This window comes from Pholis gunnellus (genome assembly GCF_910591455.1).
Source record: "Pholis gunnellus genome assembly, chromosome: 23".
NCBI lineage: Eukaryota > Metazoa > Chordata > Actinopteri > Perciformes > Pholidae > Pholis > Pholis gunnellus.
In genome coordinates this window covers 3,558,321-3,578,436 of record NC_136550.1, presented here as the reverse complement: position 1 = coordinate 3,578,436, position 20,116 = coordinate 3,558,321, and the positions used below count along the sequence as shown (strand labels likewise).

Genomic DNA, 20,116 nt, shown 5'->3' with positions numbered 1-20,116 from the left:
TTCACAATGTAGTGCATGACATGTTCACAGGACTTCTGCATCATTTGGAAAAAGGTAAGAACAATTTTAATACTTAATAATATCTTAAGACGCCATGCACAGTAGTCAGAAAGGTTATTATTGTTTTACTCCTTGTACTGTGGCTATTGTGGCTACTTTTTACATTTTTACAATTTTATACTAATAACTATTACTTTCACTTAATTTCCTTCATATATTTTTGTCCTATATAGATGGATAGATAGATAGATAGATAGATAGATAGATAGATAGATAGATAGATAGATAGTATATATACATTACGTGTGTGTGTGTGTGTGTGTGTGTGTGTGTGTGTGTGTGTGTGTGTGTGTGTGTGTGTGTGTGTGTGTGTGTGTGTGTGTGTGTGTGTTGTGATAATTTCGGTTGCATTATGTCAATGATATAAACCCATAATCTACGAAGGTTCTGAATTCATAACATACTTTTCTTTTCGACTTTTGTTTTTTGTTTTTTTGACATTCATTAAGGTACAAGAAACTAAAAGTCTGAGATGGCAAGTGGACCAGCCCTGTCCACTCCTAAAAGTGGAACATTAGAAATCAATCGTTCCCTCTCACTGTTGGATGTTCTCTATGCAAATCAGTTCGAAGGAGAGTCTTTCTCTCCAGAACTTCTTCAACAGACAGAGGAAAACTTTTACAGAGGGGCCCCACCCGAATGGTTGAACTTTCACATTAGTGAACAGAGAGAGTCAGGGGGCACTGGAACTCCCTTCATTAAACGAGATGGATACAACACACTTGTGGATAAAATTCACCAAAATTCAACACGCCCAGGAATATCAACTGTTAAACTGTTCCACCAGCCAGGATGTGGGGGAACCACGCTGGCCATGAAGGTGTTGTGGGACTTGAGGAAAACCTTCAGGAGCGCTGTTTTAACGGGCTCAACCTCAGACATCTCAAAGGTTGCAGAGGAGGTAGTCCAGCTTTTCACAGCAGGCAGTCGACGCAAACACAACACTGTGCTGCTGTTGGTGAATGATGAGAAGATTAAGAAAGAACTGGAAGACAGCATTAAGATGACGATTGCTGAGCAGAAGATACATGCCTCCAAAATGCCTGTGGTTATTTTACTCAACTGTGTAAGAAAGGATGCGGTTCAACAGAGTGACCATATCGTCCTACAAAAAGTACTTTCTGAAGAAGAGAAGCAAAAATTTGATGAGAAAAAGAAAGAACTGAGCACAAGGTACAGTGATAAACACAAACAATTCCACGGCTTTAACATAATGCAAACTAATTTCTCTCAGGCTTACATCCAAGAGGCATGTTCTGTTTTCAAAACCACCGAAAAAGCCGATATACCACAGAAGACACAGCTTGCTGCCTTCTTATCCCTGCTCAATGCCTATGTACCAGGCTCATTTCTCCTGGAGTCCCAGTGCATGGACTTCTTCAAACATGACGACTACAGCCACGGAGACTTTTCACTGGAGGACAGGATGGAGCCCTTCAGCCATCTCATCATCACGTTCCAACAAGATAAAAGATCTGAAAAAAAAGTCTGCATGGCTCACCCTATGATAGCACAGCGTTGTACTGAATTGATGACTATGTCCGGTGTGACCAGAAGTGACACAGCAAGAAACTTGTTGACTTATTTGTGCACAGATGAGACCCCTCCATTTTTGGTTGGTTTCATCAAAGACATGCTCACCAAGAGAGAAAGAGAAGAGGATCCAATCAATGGAACAGAGTTTGTAGAAAGGTATTCGAGGCTCATTCTAGATATTCAAAAGATTGAGGACAATAAAAAGAGTGAGTCAGTTCTAAAGGAGGCGTCAAATTTGTTTCATGAAAATCCATTTTTTCCACAAGCGCTTGCTCGTTTTTATTACACAGAACTGAAACAGTACAATCAGGCTGAAATGTGGGCAAATATAGCAAAGCGAAGAGATCCTCAAAATTCCTTTGTTGCTGATACACTGGGCCAGGTCCATAAGAACCATTTGAAGAACAAAAAGCATCATGCCAAACCAAGAGAAATTTTGCAACTGGCATCAAAGGCCATTAAAGCTTTCAAAGATGAAGAAAGACTTGCTGAAAATGAACGTGGGATGGAAATGAGAGGAGATGGCAATACCAAAGTCTCGAGTGTTTTTAACATCAGAGGGCAGTTTGGTTATGTGGAGGTCTGCAACCTTGTGTATGATCTACTTGTCAGTCAGAACGATACTTGGAGAGAAGTTCTTACAAAGAATGTGTCCTTGGGCTCTGTCCTGGAATCACTTGGAGACAACGAACTCTTCAGATTTAACGATCTGATAAACAGCCTCAGAGATGAGATTGAGAGAAAATGTGCATTCTTCGATAAATATCTCACTTATTCGAAGCCTGACATGAAAGATGATCCCGCGTACATTTCAGAAGACACCTCAAAGTGCTACAGGAACTTTGTTGGAAACTCCCCATCCAAAGATTTCAAACAAAAAGGCGCCGATCTCATCCAGAAGCTCAAACAAAACCTAGCGGACACCTCGGCTGGAGTACTCTCATGTCTTGACAGAGAATGCACTGAATCAGACCTGAAAGAAATAACTACATGGTGGGAAGAAATCTTTCTTCAGAAAGATACAGTCACAGCTCTGGTCAACTACATCCTCGCTCACATCATGTTAAGAAATATGGGAGCAATAGTTCCTTCTGATTGCAAACATTTAGCTGCATTCAAACAGAAAATGCCTCAGATCCCCAATGATTCACCTGAGCTCCACATGTTAGCCCTCCTCCTGTGCTGGCCTACAGGCAGTGAAGCCAAATGTGTCCTTGACCTCAATGAATTAATTCGACGAATGCACCGATCTTATGAAGTTGCATATAGGATACACTTTCGATCGAGGTACCTCCGCCCCTTGTTTTTCATTGGAGATGGTGAAGACCTGAACAGAATTGTTCACAGAAAGGTCATCGAAAATTTGTTTCTAGAGCAAAATGAGGAAACAAAACAAGATTGGGGCCACAACTGGAGCAAAGAGAAGATTTTCCAACATCCCGAGGTCCAAGCACGCCTTGTCAAAGTTGAAGGAGTGGTACGAAACTACAGAGTCTATGCAACTATTGGTGACGTAGTGATTGAGGTGGATGCAAACCGCCAAAACCTCCTCTGGAGACCACGGCAAGTTTCCTTTTACCTCGGATTTACCATCAAAGGTCCTGTAGCCTTTGCCATCCAGACAAAACCTGCAGCCAAGGATAAGAAGGGTAATATACTATAACCTAAGCATAATTAAACATCTACCTGGCAGTAGTTTCAGGCTTTAGTCTAATGTGTTTTTTTACAGAAGTGTTGCTTCTGAAAATACATAAAAACTTGTGTGTATATTTTAAATTTGAATATCAGAAAATGTTCAAAAAAAGATTATCCAGAATAGCTTGTTTTTTTAGATAAACTTTGCTGTTGACTCTTTTTAAAATGTTATTTTTCATTTCTGTGTGCACCACTAATTAAATCTCATTCCATTAAACTGTGCAGCAGAAGAAATCTCAGGGATGAATAGCTCAGAACCCGAACAAATAAAACCAGAAGATACCACTGGAGGTAAGTAATATGCATAAATACAAATTAGGATTGAGAAATGATAAGAAGTGGTCTCGAAAATGATTATGTTCTGCTTTTTTTCTGTTCCTTGGGTTAAAATGTCTACATATGACTGTAACAACTTCTAGTATTCACTGTTCGCTTGCTTTGCTTTTATTTTCCTGCTTCAGGTCAGCATTTTGTGGATCGCCATCAGACAGATCTGATAAACCGAGGGAGCGGTACAGGAGCCATCCTGGATAAGCTCAAGGATGGGGATGGATCTCAGAAGAGAACTATGAGACTTTGAGATCTTTAAACAACACACAAGACCAGATGAGTGGCATTCTTCAGTGTTTGACTTTAGGTGGCAAAGACGCACTCTATGAAATCCTAAAAAGGATGAGAAGTATGAGGCCTCTCATCGCTGAGCTTGAGGGATCTGAGTAAAGGAACAAAGCGTAAAAGTAAAAAGAATTGCTGTAGCTATGGACAATAAGTGGGCATTTGACACAACGGTCACTGGACACAATGTTATCCATCAAACAGGAAAACACTTTTTGTTTAGATGAAAAGAGTAACTTTGTTAAAGGAACGGTGTGTAGCATTTAGGGGGATCTATTGGAGAAATGGAATATAATATTAAAAAGTATGTTTTCTTTAGTGTATAATCACCTGAAATTGTGAATCGTTTTTGTTACATTAGAATGGGACGTTTATATCTAAAAAGGGAGCGGGTCATCTTCACAGAGCCATTGTTGCTTCATTTATGAAGCAACAACCAAAGAAAGATGTACTCTCAGTGGAAAATAGCGACATGGGTCAAGCAAACCCAATGTAAAGGATACACATAGGTGCCTTTTTTATACTCTTGTTTAAATGATGTTTGAATTGTCTATGACTGTTACAAAGCTTTTAAGCGTAGATTTGTCTTCTTCATCTAGCCAAGAACTGGGCAGAGCTCCACCTACGGTGTCAAAAAAAGTAAATTTGTAAGAATGTGGAGTATATAATAATGCATAACCAATAATCAGTCAATATATTAACTCGTTTTTTAGCACATACTTTTTGTTTTCACTGCTTTTATTTTATAATATCTACATACAATGTTAGATCACTGGCCTGTGCAGCTCCTCTGTGTGTGTGCAGGGCAGGTTGGGGTGTGCAGAGATTTTCATTAAATTGCATCCTCACTGTGGCTTCGAGAGGCTCTTCTCTTCTCACTCCCACAGAAATAAGTTGTGAAAAACCTGTCTCTGCAAAAAGATAGGGGGAAGGATGGAAAGCCTGGTGAATGCAATTAACAGAGAACTGTATGGGGCTGTTGGTGGCCAAAGCACCAGTATCATAGAATGGGGCTTGAATGGGAAAATGTATGGGAGGGATTTAGAGGCACTAGATAAGATACCATATTGAATATGGAACAGAAACAAAATGTTTTGGGGGTATGTTCTCCCCCGCAAGCGCAGGAGCTTATTGAAACTTATTTTGAATTTTATGAATGTATGTATTTTCTCAGTCTAAATCCAGTTGCTCCATGGATCAGCATGATTTACATGTAATCTGTTTTAACTTGCAGTAAACCTATTGAACTCCACTTGACTTGTTTGAATTATTAACTTTAGAGTAATCAAGCAGTTCAGTAGGAAGCTTGACGACAAGAAAACATGTTGCTAAAGAGCTTGACTAAATGTTAGATTATTAATGAAAATATTGAAGGCTGGTTTGTTTGTTTTTGTTTTACCAAAAAATCAACAGGGTCCCTTCAGCTAAATGGTTAAACCAGAATAATGTGACATTGATTTATCAAAGCACAGGTAACAAGACTGTAGAACTATTGGAAGTCAGCCGTTTGCTTGAAAAAAGTGAAAAATGTCAAAGTATAGCATGTCGAAAAAAGAAAAAGGAATTCATACTATAGCATGTCAAAATTATTTTAAAAAAGTCATAGTATAGCTAGTCGAAAAAAGTGAAAGAGTAAAGTATGTCGAAAAAAGTGAAAAAAGTCAGTGTATTATGTCAAAAAAAGTGAAAGTCATAGTATAGCATGTCAAAAAAAGTGAAAGTCATAGTATAGCATGTCAAAAAAAGTGAAAGTCATAATATAGCATGTCAAAAAAAGTGAAAGTCATAGTATAGCATGTCAAAAAAAGTGAAAGTCATAGTATAGCATGTCGAAAAAAGAAAAAAGATTTATAGTATAGCATGTCGAAAAAAAATGTTTAAAGTCAAAGTATAGCAAAAAAGAAAAAAAAAGTCATAGTATAGCATGTCGGAAAAAGTCAGTATAGTATGTCGAAGAAAGTGAAACAAATTCATAGTAAAGCATATTGAAATTTTTTTTTTAAAGTATAGCATGTCGAAAAGTGAAAAAAGTCATAGTATAGCTCGTCAAAAAAAGTGAAAGAGTAATAGTCTAGTATGTCGAAAAAAGTGAAAAAAGTCACAATATAGTATTTCGAAAAATGTCATAATATAGCATGTCAAAAAAAGTGAAAAAGTTGTAGTATAGCTAGTCGAAAAAAGAAAAAAAAAGTCATAGAATAGCATGTCGAAATAAGTGAAAAAGTCACAGCATAGTATGTTGAAAAAGGTGAAAAAAGTCATAGTTTATCAAAAAACGTCATAATATAACATGTCAAAAAAAGTGAAAAAGTCATAGTATAGTATATCGAAAAAATGTAAAGAAAGTCTTAATACAGTACGTTGAAAAACGTGAAAACCCTAGTCTCTTATTTGTCATTACTTCGCTCCTCGATCTTCGATTGAACCGGTCGTTGTTCTGCGTCGCCATATCGACGTCCGTCTGAAAGCTCTTATTTCTGCTCTGAGGAGCTATGAGCGAGGATGCACGAGAGCAGCCTTCCAGGAAATGTTTTCTTGGCTGACACGCCCCCTTATTTTTCATCAGTTATGTGATTGGACTGATCTGATTTTTCTCAACATCACTTGAGTTTCACACCAGAGTGAAGACAGATCACAGATAAAACTCAACTTTTGTATTTGATTTGTTTTCTGATTCCCAATCTGGTTAAAATATATATTCAAAACAAAAGGACCACAAACAACTTTCTTCATTTATTAGTAAGAATTGTCTTTTCATGATCTGATATTTCCTTCAATTACTTCTATTATGGATACATGTAAAGTCAGAGAAAGCTGGAGAGACTGAACACTTTTTACATCATTTACCGTCATTTCCATTCAGTCACGTGAGGCTGATCATTCCTGAGTGCCGGGTTTGATGAGTTATGTCATTTCAGTCCCCCCCCAAAACTAATGAATAGTTCTAATGTCTAATGAATTGATTTCAGCGTTCAAGAGAAACCATAATCATATTTAATGAGCATGTGTGCAGACAAAAACTCCCTCAAAAGTCTCTCCAGCTGTTAAAGCCGACCGACAGCTGATCCAGCTGTGATCGCCGCCGCCTTCATCAGAAATGGACATCGCTTCACGGGACACTTCAGAGGAAATTATTTGAAACCATAGTTCCTCGTTTCCTATCTCGCATTAAAAGAGAAAGAAGTCAGAGTATAGCATAACTGTGTGTTAAGGTAGGAAAGCGCTATATAGGTGCAGTCCAGACTACTTTTCTTTACATTTTTTGCGCACATTTACTCTAAAAGGAACACAATTGAAGCATTAAAAACGACAAAGACTTAAATTGGAAAAAAATAGAGGGTTTTATTTTCCAGAGGTCACAAACGAACAGTTTTTACATTTCATGCAAATGATCACCTTTGATGGCGTTCAGTTAAGAAATGCCAGAGAATAAATAAAGAAAAACAGGTAAACGAGGCGGATCCTCTGTGAAGATCAGACTTGAGACTGTCACGGGTCTTAATGGCCAATCTGAGCCATCAGCCCCTCCAGCTCCGGACGGCCCTTGAACCGCGCGTGGAAATCGGCCTCGGTGTGCTGAGAGGGAAAACAGGAAGATCTTTACATACGCGTTAAAGTTAAACGTATCTGTGTCTTTAATTTGGGTTCTTGTTCACGTGACCAAAATAATAATATCCTTGCACACAAAAATCCTGACATATCAGGTGGAATGTTTCGGGTGTCCAAAAGTATAATGTGGCAGAGATGAACTCACCTCCTGCACAGAGAGCTGAACTCCCTCTGGTTGGTTCTTCAAAAGGACGTCTATGAACACGGGACACGCTGTGGCGTTCAGACTGCTCAACTAGACCAACGGACGAATGAAACACAGTTCACCGGTCGGGTCATCACAGCTCCTCAGGAGAACTAGTACAGAAAATACAGCACTTCTGGGCGAAAGGGGAAACTTGAAGCAGATCGGATTTACCTGGACGACTCGTGAGTGAGTCTTCAGGACGGAGTCAACTAACATCTTGGTGCCTTGCTCCTGCATCAGCATGACTTCTGTGGTGTTGGTCGGCAAAGCATAGCTGCATGAGAAACACAACGATTGAGATTCGACTGCGCTGCAAAGACGACAGGGACACGTTTGAAGGTTTTTGATTTCTGGTGCTGTTTCGAGTGCAAGTGTGTGAAATTACTTGATTCATATAGTTATAAAAACAATCATCTTCTGCTAAAACATACAGTAAAACACATCAGTTACAACAGTATTCCATAACTGAGCCAAACATAATAAATAAAGTCGTGTTTTTCTGAATACCCTCACCTTTCTGCCACTTTGATGCCGAGCCGGTTGCAGAGGTTGTGGATGTATTGGGAGTAGTGCTCCACCAACGTCATGTCGTAACCCGACACCTTCACGTTCAGAGTCCCGTACGCTGTGTCCGTCTCTGCCAGGATCTCCTTCATCTGGTGGCGGTCTTTCTTCTTCTTTGGCTAAAAAATAATAACAACTAAAACATGAGACACTGCAACAGACATTTACATTTCTTCTGGTCCAGATTGGACATACGGTAAAGTAGGGCTGTCGCTTTTTCAATCAAAATTCAGTTTGAACATGGGAATAAATAAAATACTCAAACATTTTTATATGAAAATGTACAGTCTAGAAGCCCAACAGATCAGTTGTAGTAGTTTGTGTTGAGGTCCAGCAGAGGGCGCTCTTAAAACTCACCATCAGCTGCATGTCTATGAATCTAATACATAGTCAGAATTAATGCTGCCTCAACTAGTTTTGAGTGAGTACTTGTCAGTTTTATGTAATTCTCTTCTATGATTCTATTTCTATGTAATTTTCCACCCTTTGTGTGTCACTGTTGGTTGAAAATTAAGTGATTTCTGTAATTTCCATGTTTTTATGGGTGAATAAACTGAACTTTTGACTTTGCAAATGTAAATTGTCAAAAACAAAGTCAGCGATCAGAAGTGATATTAATACAGCGGGGAAATCTGGCCTTTTGGTAACTGCATCCTCTCAAAGTATTCTGCCTGATCTCAGCTCATCAAGAGGCAGAGTGTGCAGAAGATGGGTGTTAAGAGTCTCACCGCTTCTCTAGGTAAAAGATGTCTCCACCTCCCGATCCCGTGTGTCGGCATGGTTTTGTATTGTCTTTCGTTTACAGAAGCTGAGAATAAAAAGAAAATGTGTCAATGGAAACATTCTGTACAAACATGCTACCCACCAGGATACATTTAACAGGCGAGAGAATGTCCGATAGCAGCAATACAAATACAGTATTTTACATGCAAAGGACAAAGTGTTTCATTCATAATGGTCTTTGAAATACTCACTCCAAACAGGATGCTGGACGGATGGTGTGGCCCTTTAAATAAAACAGGAAGTGTGAGTCAGAAAGAGAGGATTCATATCACCAATGTCACTTTAGGACCTACAAGGCAAAAAGTTAATAATCTGCATTCTTGTGGCTAACCGGTTAATCAAAAGTATTTGTATTGCAAGTATATATTTTTCCATCAGATAAAAATGTGTGCTTGTTTACAACTCGTCTGATCATCATGTTGGAGTGATGTTGATACCTTCCTGACTCTGCGGTTACTTTGTTGCATAAAATGTCATAACTAACAGAAGAAAAATGGCCAAAGGTGTGAAAATAATACCCAATAATAATAATCCTCTTCTTCTTCTTTTTTTTGCATGGCTAACTGAAGGCTTTATTATATAAAGTAATGCAAAGACTTACCGACATAATGTAAGTGCTTGGTTCAACACAAACGCCTGTTGCGTGACAGACACCTGCAACTGAAGAACACAGAATGAAATCAGCTTCTATACAGCACACGCTTCTCAACATTATCGGTAGGTGAGTTCAAGTTGAATCTGCACACGAGCTCGCAAACATGCAAAGACTAAACAGTTAAACTCGGACTGTTATTGTAACATAAACATGTGGATTGGTTGACTATCAGAGCTGCAGCTATGACCTCTGTGGGGGAAAAACGTAACATTTAGCGGAGAGAAAACAAAAATAAATAATAATAATATACCTTTCGAAAGACGGTGTTCATAGCTCAGCCTCTCTCTGTCGGTCTGTGATGGAAAACACGCACTGTTTACATGTAATTACAGTTAAAACATTCAAAACACACGCACACCGACTGTCGCTACTGACCCCGGAAGTACTCACTATAAGTTTCCGGTGAGGACTTCCGGGTATTCCGTCCTATTTTATGTCCGTGGTATGCAAACATCAGAACAAAGGTTCCGGGAGGTGAATGATATTTGGGGCTTTGTTCATATTTGTATTAAAGCGACACGTTATGCGTGTAATTTTTTATATGTTGCGTATTTCTGCGTGTAAAGATGTAGGGAATGTTTGGTAAGAAACGGTGGAAAATAACGCTGTTATACGAGACTGATGACTCTGACAATCTCCTATTACTCTATAATCGTTCTTTAAATTAAATGAGAATATCCTTCTTAAAAACACTTTTTATAAATCAAAATCTATCTATTACTGCTTTATTTCCCAGCTCTATGTTTGATGTATTTTCTTGCATTTGTCATATTTCCAAAAAACGACAGCTAGTCAACTTTACACATTTCAACAGGCTTTATTATTATTAATATTATGGATTCATCATTTCAGTTTGGCCCCTCACAAAATCACTCGTATCAACAAAAAAAACATTCAAATATTTCAGGTCTTACGTAGCATTTTTGTAGTAAAGTGCAAAATTCCTCATCACCTGAAACTGCTATTTTGAGAATAATGTATGAACTGTGCATAGGACCTTTTAAAACAATGCATTAACTGCTTTTAAAGCACAACTATGAAAAGCAAAGTCATCATATAGCCTACGTTGACTGTTATTAAAACATTGCATTAATTTTTCTAATGTCATGCTAAGCAAACAAAACTTTTAAAAGTATCATGCATGCACACACACACACACATCCTTACTCTTTGGCTTGCAATGTTTAACTGTAGCATGAATGAAACAATCACAACAATCCTTACGCGCAGGACTCCTTCAGGTCGAATATGTCGGCCTGTTTACGGATGTCGGTCAAAAGGCTTTCTGTGGTGATGGAAAACTGGGAAACTCCAGGAATCCAAACATCTTCCTCTGTATGCTTGGAAAGTTACTTCAGAAGCTCTCTCTACCTAGCACCTGTTGTATATAAAAATGCAGGTGAACATGGTAGAAAATCTGGCATCAAAGACATGCAGAGGGTTTCGCCAAATTCAGTTTGAGGTGTTCCGAGTCCTCCAGCCACATTCTTTCATTATACATTCACATCCGTGTGTTGACGAATACAGCAAACGTCTTCTACTATGAAGCACCGTAGTTGAGTTCAGCTGTGTGTCAGTTTTAAATCCAGCTGTGTCGAAGCTCTGTTATCATCCAGCTGTGTCGTCTCACAATATTGTCGAAGGGGTTTGAGGCAAAACGTGGCAGCTGCTCGAGTCCTGAACTGTACATCGGACATTCGAATCGATGAGTGCGACACCGAAACAGATGTTACAACCTTAACATCTGTCCAAAGTGCTTTAATGACTGTAAAAATATATGTATAGAAATCCGGTCCCAAGTTAAATTCCTTGCTCTTCCTCGTCCTCTTCCTCATCGTCTTCCTCCTCCTCCTCGTCCTCCTCCTCCGGGCTGTAAAGATCGTCAGCCAGCTCACTCGGGACACGTCCTTCCTCCTCGTCGTCTTCGTCCTCCTCCTCCTCGTCTTCCTCCTCCTCCCCCTCGCTCCTCATTTCCTCCACGCTGCTGTCATCCAGGTCGTCATCGTCCTCCTCCTCCTCTTCCTCCTCCTCCACAGCCTCTTCTTCGTTCTCCCCCTGCTCCTCCTCCTCCTGGAGATCTGAAAGATGACCTGATGATAATGGACCTGACAGAATCAAAAAAATCTGATTGGATATTTTAGAGAGGTGTTGTTGCCGTTTCCACTATTTTGTCCACCACATTTGTGTGGGATCCGCATTGCATGAGGGTAGACTAAATAACAGAAACACACCCCGCTTTGTGATGCAACACAGTTAACAGCCTGCAAAATGAAAAGTTGAATCAACACCTCTCTATGAAATAGCGTTAGCATGTAGCAGACAGCGTGACGCTCAAAGTGACATTAAAAGAAAAACGAAAACTCCTTACAGACGGAATTAATGGCAGCCACAATGTGACACGGTAGTTCCTCATCAAGGAACTTCCTCATCTCTTCTTCCATCATCACACCGAGAACCTCCGTCTCCGTGTCCACGTATTCTGGGTAGAACATGTTTTTTCTCAGCTTCCTACGGCACCTAAAAGCACACGCACCACATTAATAAACAGGAAGTGCATTTATTTAGATAATTCATTAATAGTTTGTCCTTTTTTCAAAACTGATCACATTGAGCTCTGGGAAATGTTGTCTATTCTCCCTTTAAACTATTTTCTGACATTTAATAAACAGAACAATTAAACAATCAATGGAGGAAATCATCTGTGGATTAATCGCTAATGAAATGAATTGTGAGTTATTGAATATAAAAGCAGTACTTACTGTTTTCCTGTTGTCTTGTATGCCTGAAAAACGGACAAAAACAACAGAAGTTAGTGGATTTACATATAAATAACTAGTAGTAATACATTGGTGTAATTCTATGCTCAATGGGCGAGGTTGACTGGGAATAAATGTGCTCTCACCTCAATGAAGCGGAAAGGGTCGCTCTCCTGCATGAGGCTCTCGATGCCACAGCGGACCTCCTGCAGACGGGCCTGGTCCTGGCAGATCCTGGAGATGTTCTTCTGAATCGCCGGCCCGTTCGCGTCACAATGACTGCGGGCGCACGCTCGCAATCTGCTGACAAAGCGGAGTACTTTGGCCTTCATCTCCTCCCCCAGACGGTTCAAGCACTGCTCAGAGTCGTCCATGAACTTCTAGATGAGGGAGGCGAGGAGGAGGAGGAAAAGAGGAAGAACACGGGACGTTATCGGGATTAACCGTCGTGCTTTTTTTGTAGTTTGCCCCGACAATAAGTCTGTAATAAATGATGTAGCCAAAAGAGAGCCAATCAAACCCTTAAAGGACAAAAATGTCCCCATTTAAACCACAATTAATGATTACATTTGTACTTACTTTCTCGAGTGCAGTTAACGTAACACAGTCAAGTTATTGAAGCTGCAGGGAACATTTTACTACCTGAATAATAGAGGTCTTCAGTGTTTTAGACGTCTCCTACAAACACACAACTACTCAGAGCACCGTATTGTTGCTGTCCATGGTGCTGAAAACCTGGAACGACCACAACAATATTCCGCCGTCTCAAGATTCGTCGGCCTTCTCACCTTATCCTGCCTCTCCTTCTCCTTCTGCTCCTGAAGTTTCTTCTCGGCCATGCTGTACTTGGTCTCCACCCGGTACAGCTGCTTATCCAGAGAGCCCTGGAACACCACGAGGAGGCAAAGTGCTCCATGACAATGATGTCACAACGAGATTGTAAGATTTGAAATATTCCAAAAAACACAAATCTGTCAAGTGTCGGGGTTTAACGTGCGATTGATTGCTTGTTGTTCCAATGACAAATACTTGTTTCAGTGCCGCTTATGATGGCTTTCAAAAGTCATGAATTACTTTGTTCCCTTTTATGCATTTCCTGTGAATGAAAGCCTTCTGCATTACGGTTGAAATGAATAAAATATTAATTAAGTTTGATTGAAAAGACCACCGAACTCATATGTTGAATTCAACGGGTTTCTGGGTAATGAACTGGAAGCCTCTCAACTTCACACTCTGTTCAGAAGAATGGAGGCACAGGAAGTGGATTTAACTCTCCTATAGAGACCAGAGTCATGTGACCCTTTCATTCATCTCCACGCAGCCATACACACACACACACACACAGACACACACACTACTACAACAACAACCACTGACAATATTCATTCATGAGGATTCCAGACTCATCACAAGACTTTGTGTGAGCAAAACAATCAGACGGTGGTGAAACAAAACACGGAGTTCCTACACATTTATTTCTGAATACAATGCTCCTAAAAACAGGGAGTCTTTTTAACATAATAATGCAGCTTTCAGACCATGAAGACAATAAAAAGTGCACCTTTAGATCTTTCATGGTGTTTTTCAGGGTCTTGATTGTGTGTCCCGAGTGTCCTCCTTCTATGGTGCAAGCGTTGCACACGCACATCTTGTCGTCCATGCAGTAATATCTGGAGTTGCATACAAAATAAAAATCAGGATTCAGATGAACAGTGTAAATGACAGATCTTGAAATACAGTCTTGTATATCGTTTCATTCGATATTTGTGGGCCAACATGTGGATGATTGATCGCAGTAACAATAGATCAAGTCTTCGTGGCATTGAAGAAAAACTGAATTTCAGACCCACCTTTTCAAAAATATGAACACATTCGAGTGCAAGTGCCTCCTTACCTGTATATCTCATCGTGATCCGGGCACTTCCTCTTCCACAGGTCGTTCATCGGGTCCGTTAGCGGATGCTCGCGGAACGCCGGCAGCTCCAGATGTGGCTTTACGTGCTCCTGGCACATCGACACCTCACACTTCAGACACGTCTTGACGGCAAACATCGACACAGCAGCAGCAGCAGCAGCAGCTTGCTGCTTGTCGCCGTCTTCCTGAGAAACAGTAGCAGAAGAAGAAGAAGATGCACTGATGCCCGAGGCCTCGGCGGCGACTGAGGGGCAGTAGTCACAAGGAACAGCAAACAGACTTCTGGCTTGCTGCGACGACAGAGAAGACGGCAACAGCTCTCTGGATTTTAAAGCTGCAGTGGTGGCTCTGCGGCGGTGGCGGTAGTCGTCCGCAATATTGGCGAGTTTGAAGTTTTTCTGAAAGTTGGTGCCACACCGGTGGCTGTCGCGGCACTCCGGGCAGCGGAAGCGACCTCGATCCGCTTGCCGCTTTAGGCGGTCCAGGCAGGTCTTGCAGAAGTTGTGGCCGCAAGGGAGCAAGTGGGGGTCGCGGTACAAGTCCAGGCACACCGGGCAGGTGAGCTCCTCTTGGAGGACGCTGGACTGCTCCGACTGGGCCGAGGCCATGGCAGTAGTCACACCGGGGAGGTCCGACAGCTGAGTGGAGCTGGTGGTAGAGTCAAGACAATTGTGATGGGTATTTTTCATTATATGGACTAAACTAATTATTGATTATTATCGTTATTAAAAAGTCCACATCACTGGGAGAGTTTAAGTTTCAATATTCACCATTTAGGACTTCTCATATAAGTAATAATCAAAGTATTTATCTGGAAAATATTCAGCAAATTAGTAAATCATAGAAAAAAGCTTTAAATGTGATTATGCCTCAGTAACCATGTAAACATTGCCTTATAGAGAGCCTATGAAACTGATTTACCCAACATTGCTACTTCCTGCATGTTCTTTTTCAAAAGGATACAAATGAAAGTAGAAGTGAAACTTCAGGCCTTGAGGCAACCTCCAAAAACAAGGTCGGTTTTACCCCTCTGGCTCAGTTAAGCTTGTTGTAAACAAGTCTATTTAAAAAGGTCATGGCCTCAAGATAAGCTGCCAACCTGCTCTGTGTTGTTAAAATGAGACCCAAAGTGGTAATATATCCCAGTTAGGTAGTCAGCAGTGGCTTCCAGTCCTTATAGACACGACACAGGTAACAACAACGCATTTAACTATAGCTACATTAACGTTAGGTCAACGGGTCAAACAACAAATGACGTCAGCTAACTTGCCTCCCTGTCAGGAGACTCGCAGGCTACTTACCTGGACAAACGTATGTCCTCGTGCAAGGTGGAAACAACTGATTTTCCCGAGCTGTACAAGCTTATCTAGTTAGTAACACTTAGCTAGTGTCACAAACGAGGAGGCTAACGTATCAAATGTCGGAAACGCGGTGCACCTGTCGTGCTATAACGTTAACATGTTAACCGTTGCGACCCGTTAGCTCTGCTCTTCTTTTTTTCCCCCGAGGAAACATTCCAGTCACCGGAGCAGTTAGTCTCTCATCTGGAGTTTTCGGCGGCAGTTGACACAAAAGGACGAGTCGACACACACACACACACCTGTGCGACAGACAAACGGACTAACGGCTAATTAGCTAGAACCGGCTGGGCAGGTTGATGCGGGGAAAATGCTGCCTTCAGGGCCCCTCGGAAATTCCGAATATATACCCTACATTCATTGTAAATAGTTGACCACTGTGGGCGCTGTTACTTCTTCTTCTTCTTCTTTATTGAGGTTGATTGGCGGTTGGCAAACAATGAATTGGCGCATTACCGCCACCAACTGGTATGGAGTGTGGATCAGGATGTTTAGTGTACTTAAGAGTATACAAATAAATGAATTAAATTAAATAAAAAACTGCAGCTCATATTTTTTTAAATAATATTAGCTAGTCTAAGATACTGAAATAATACTTGATAACATTCACTTTTTGAGTTCTTTTGCAGAATATCCACTACATAAAGTGGGTGCTGTTACACGAATGTTGTCACATGTTCTACTGTACACAAATTCAAATAAAAGAATAAAGCGGCTTTGAAACGTTGTTTTCTTTTGATCATTTAATGCATTTTAGATGGGATGCAATAGTATATAATAGCAAATAATCACACTGCAAGTTCTTTTGCCAAAACAACTGCACACATTATTTCCAATGACATTTTCACACCACATTTCTTTTAAAACATTGATTTTTGTTAGAATACACATTCATAATACATTTGAAGAAAACAGCAATACAACCAACAACTCATTAAAACTGCACAAGGACAATATAAATATCTCAGCAACTATTGAAAGGGATGCCGGGAAAACAAGTGTTCTTTTGTCAATCACTGTCCAGACAGACTTTGAAGACGACAGGACCCTGAATTGTGAAGCCCAGATAGAAGAGCCCCGGGCTCAGCGCTGAAGCAGGTTCCCCTACTCTAACCTTTATTTTCTTCCCTCCAGCACAAAGAAGCACTTCCTCTTCCTCATGCTCCTGTGGCATCGTGGGAGTGTAGCATAGCTGGACCCGGACTGGGAGAAGCATGTCTTCAACTTCTGGGATTCGCCACACATCACCATTGATCCATTTTTCATCGATCCGACTCCATTTCTTCCCAGCACGTTCACCAGCTAGCTCAGCATCCACCTCATTTTCCACGATTGCATCCAGCCTTGATTTGTGGATCCATCTGCTCAGTCCGGAGCCCTTCCCCAGAAAAAACAAAGGCACATGGTAGCGGCCCCGAAGGTACTTGGCATCGGAATTCCCGAACGCTTTCTCCATGAATGTGACATACCGTTGCAGGTCAGGCTCAAACATGAGGTCAAGAGATAGTTGTTCAGGCTCTCTGCTTGGTTCTTGTTCCTCGACGCTGTCGTCACCCTCACAGGTTTCTTCTTCTGACCCCTCGTCCTCTGTGGCCAGTTGTTCCACTTCTTCATCATCCTCATCTTGCACCACTTGAGGCTCTTCCTCAGGCCAAAACAACAGCAGAGCCATGAGGTAAAACTCAGGGCTTCTACGCCCCACGTCTGTGTCCGAGAAACTGTGTATTATTGCTTTGAGTTCACTCACTGGGCTGAGCTTTGGAGAGTTGTGCATCTTGTTGCTCAAGATGATGTTGGAGAGGATGTAACTCTCAGTTGCTTTGACATTGGCAGGATCGGCCTCGTAGGTGGTTTTCAAATCTTCTTGGATTTCCTCTAAATCCGACACTGTTTGCTCGGCCTCCTCAAATCCAGCATGTCTTCCCTTTGACGTGAAAAGGCCATGATTCAGACCATCCAGAAGGCCTGGAAAGCTTCTGGATTTAGCTGCCACTTTTTCTGTGTACAGTTCGTAACATAGTGCAACGTCCTTCCAGAAGTAATGTGGCTCTGTGGATTTCATGTCAGGCTTGGAGTAGGTTAGGTACCGTTCAAAAAACTCAAACTTAGCTGTAACTTCCATTTTTAAGTTTTGGATGAAACTCCTGGATTCCTGTGAAGGAGGAGACCTTGCCACTCTGAGTTTCTCAAAGGCTATCTTTGCCACTTGAATGAAGCCAAAAAGGCCGTTGTGGTTGAAGGAATTTGAAATGCTTACAGTACCAGCCATGTCATTCATTTCTGGGCCCTCTTCTTTGTCCGCTTTCCTCTCCACATCTTTAAAGGCTCTGAAAGCCTCTTGTGCCATGCGTAAGATATCCTCCAGTCGCCAGGCTTCCCTCATGAAACGATTCTTGTAAACCTGCCCGAGAGTGTCAGCCACATAAGAGTTGTTTGGAGCTCTTTCAATGGCTTTCTTTGCCCATTCTTCAGCTTTGTTATAGTCAATGTTGCGTCCTTTGATGTAATAGAGACGGGAAAGGGTTTGGGGGTAGATGTGGCGGTGTTTGAATTTATCTGATGCAGTTTTCAAGACAGACACAGCGTTGTTGAAATTCTCTTCTTCCCGTATATCTTCAATCAACCTTGAGAACTTCTCTTTACCCTTTACTCCTAATTCTCTCTTTGTCAGCAAATCTTTGATGAACTGGAGTATATGTGGTTGGGGCTGATCTCCACAAAGTGATAACATCAAGTTCTTCACTGTAGCACTCCTGGAAATCCCTAAGGCAGCTAGTACCTGCACAGAACATTGTGCAGTAATCGGGTGAATCATAAATTTCTGACTGGATTCGTTGATAAAGATGGTAAAAGGCTCCATTCGTTCCTCGAAGGGGGGGCCTCCATGGATCGGATCAGGTGGTCCAAGGATCTGTTGACACTCGGACATCAGGAGGTAGGACTCAGGAACATACGCGTTCAGCAGCGCCAAAAAAGAGAACAGTTGCGTGTTGGTGGACATTGGATTTTGTTGCACATACTTTGAAAGTATATAGTGCATAGCGACCCTTTCCATTTCCAATGTCAACTCCATGATGGTTAGCTTGGATTTTAGGAGGAAGATGAAAATGTTGTTGTTTCTCTTTGGTTCTGCTTCAAAAAGGTAGTCCAGCAGAATTCAAGCACCTGAAGAGGTGATAAAAAAGAGCCCATGTTAATCATTTAGTTGTACCACTGTCTAATACTTTCTAAGGCACTTTTCTAAAGAGTTTCTACTAGCCTCTGAAATATCAGCTATTATTGGATGGATTGCCATGAATGTCCCATGACTTTTCCTACCAAGAGGTGGACATTTTTGTTTCTTCTATCTTAATGATTATTAAAATATAAAATATACTATATTGATGATGCCCATAGCTTTTCTCCAGTGCCATCATCAAGTAAAAATGCTAATTTATCTATCTGTTCTCTGTACATTTTTTGATCCAATGCACATTTGACATCTTACGTTCAGGGAAACAGATCCAGGGCATCCGGACCAAAACTACTTTACTTACAGCTTATTCACAAACACAAGCGCAGACTTGAAGAACCAGTTATCCATGACTAATTATTAACTAATTGTTGCAAATGACTCACAACTGTTTGTTGCACTTCTGTGGCCTACTTTTTATTACAATGTTTAAAGCTCATATAAAAAGCATAACAAAATTATTCCACAAACATTATTTAAGTTAGTAGCAACTTATAAACCCTTTTATAACTGCTGACTCGTTAAAAAGTGGGACAGTTTAAAGTAAAAATGTCATATTATATATTTATATATTCATATATATGTATATAATATATATATATATACATATATATGTTTACTGACCGGCACCAACATTGATGATGTTGCCTATTTTCTGGTCAAATCTGTTTTTGTCTTTTTGCAGATTCCTGATGATGCGACACATATCACAAAACAGGTTACTTACAGAAAACAAAAACAACGCTCCAAACATTACATCACTAATCAGAATTAAAAAATATAAAAAGTGTAACATTTGAACAGTTTGTTAAACACTTTGAATTATTGAAAGAAAAGAAAGGCCTGAAAAAGTGTTTTTCTGGGTTTCAGCAGCAGCGTGATCATGAAGATCATGAAGAATTAATAACATGACAGACTGTTTAGCTTCAGTAACATAATAGCACAGATATTGCTCAAATCACGTTTGCACTGATAGTATTCAAAATAAAAGAAAATAAAAATAAACCACAAATGTAGTTACCTGTTTGAGTTCCAGCAGCTGTGATTGTGACTAAAGGGCCGGAGGATCTTATTTATGAACAGCTCTGAGTCACGCCTTCTGCATACTGTACATTCTTGAACTTTGAATCTGAGGTGAGTCTCATTGTGTT

The 20,116-nt window shown here is 40.6% G+C and overlaps 3 protein-coding genes and 1 long non-coding RNA gene across 5 annotated transcripts; 1 reads left to right on the top strand and 3 right to left on the bottom strand.

Annotated features, from left to right (window-relative positions):
- On the top strand, window positions 1–5,156 carry LOC306715011. The gene is made up of 4 exons (XR_013767650.1): window positions 1–54; window positions 510–3,245; window positions 3,517–3,582; window positions 3,753–5,156. It is a non-coding gene; the product is annotated as an uncharacterized lncRNA (long non-coding RNA).
- Window positions 5,157–7,236: 2,080 nt separating this feature from the next.
- Window positions 7,237–10,084, bottom strand: mrpl48 (mitochondrial ribosomal protein L48). The gene is made up of 8 exons (XM_079185228.1): window positions 9,955–10,084; window positions 9,651–9,709; window positions 9,241–9,272; window positions 8,995–9,074; window positions 8,216–8,385; window positions 7,874–7,976; window positions 7,661–7,750; window positions 7,237–7,482 (listed from the first exon to the last, which is right to left on the bottom strand). Exons 1-8 carry the CDS (start codon window positions 9,973–9,975, stop codon window positions 7,405–7,407), a joined length of 633 nt encoding a protein of 210 aa, XP_079041354.1. The 5' UTR covers window positions 9,976–10,084; the 3' UTR covers window positions 7,237–7,404.
- A 439-nt stretch (window positions 10,085–10,523) lies between these two features.
- Window positions 10,524–15,955, bottom strand: LOC306714405 (E3 ubiquitin/ISG15 ligase TRIM25). 2 transcript variants are annotated; one of them, XM_079184431.1, is made up of 8 exons: window positions 15,677–15,955; window positions 14,355–15,023; window positions 14,022–14,130; window positions 13,249–13,344; window positions 12,607–12,840; window positions 12,464–12,486; window positions 12,073–12,221; window positions 10,524–11,809 (listed from the first exon to the last, which is right to left on the bottom strand). In XM_079184431.1, the coding sequence occupies exons 2-8, from the start codon at window positions 14,981–14,983 to the stop codon at window positions 11,505–11,507; spliced, it is 1,545 nt and encodes a 514-aa protein (XP_079040557.1). In that variant the 5' UTR covers window positions 14,984–15,023; window positions 15,677–15,955; the 3' UTR covers window positions 10,524–11,504. The 2 variants fall into 2 exon arrangements, with proteins under 2 accessions (XP_079040557.1, XP_079040558.1); XM_079184432.1 differs by having other exon boundaries at window positions 10,524–11,782.
- Window positions 15,956–16,475: 520 nt separating this feature from the next.
- Window positions 16,476–20,002, bottom strand: LOC306714484 (sterile alpha motif domain-containing protein 9-like). The gene is made up of 2 exons (XM_079184528.1): window positions 19,987–20,002; window positions 16,476–18,898 (listed from the first exon to the last, which is right to left on the bottom strand). Exon 2 carries the CDS (start codon window positions 18,804–18,806, stop codon window positions 16,743–16,745), a length of 2,064 nt encoding a protein of 687 aa, XP_079040654.1. The 5' UTR covers window positions 18,807–18,898; window positions 19,987–20,002; the 3' UTR covers window positions 16,476–16,742.
- Between the last annotated feature and the right edge of the window lie 114 nt (window positions 20,003–20,116).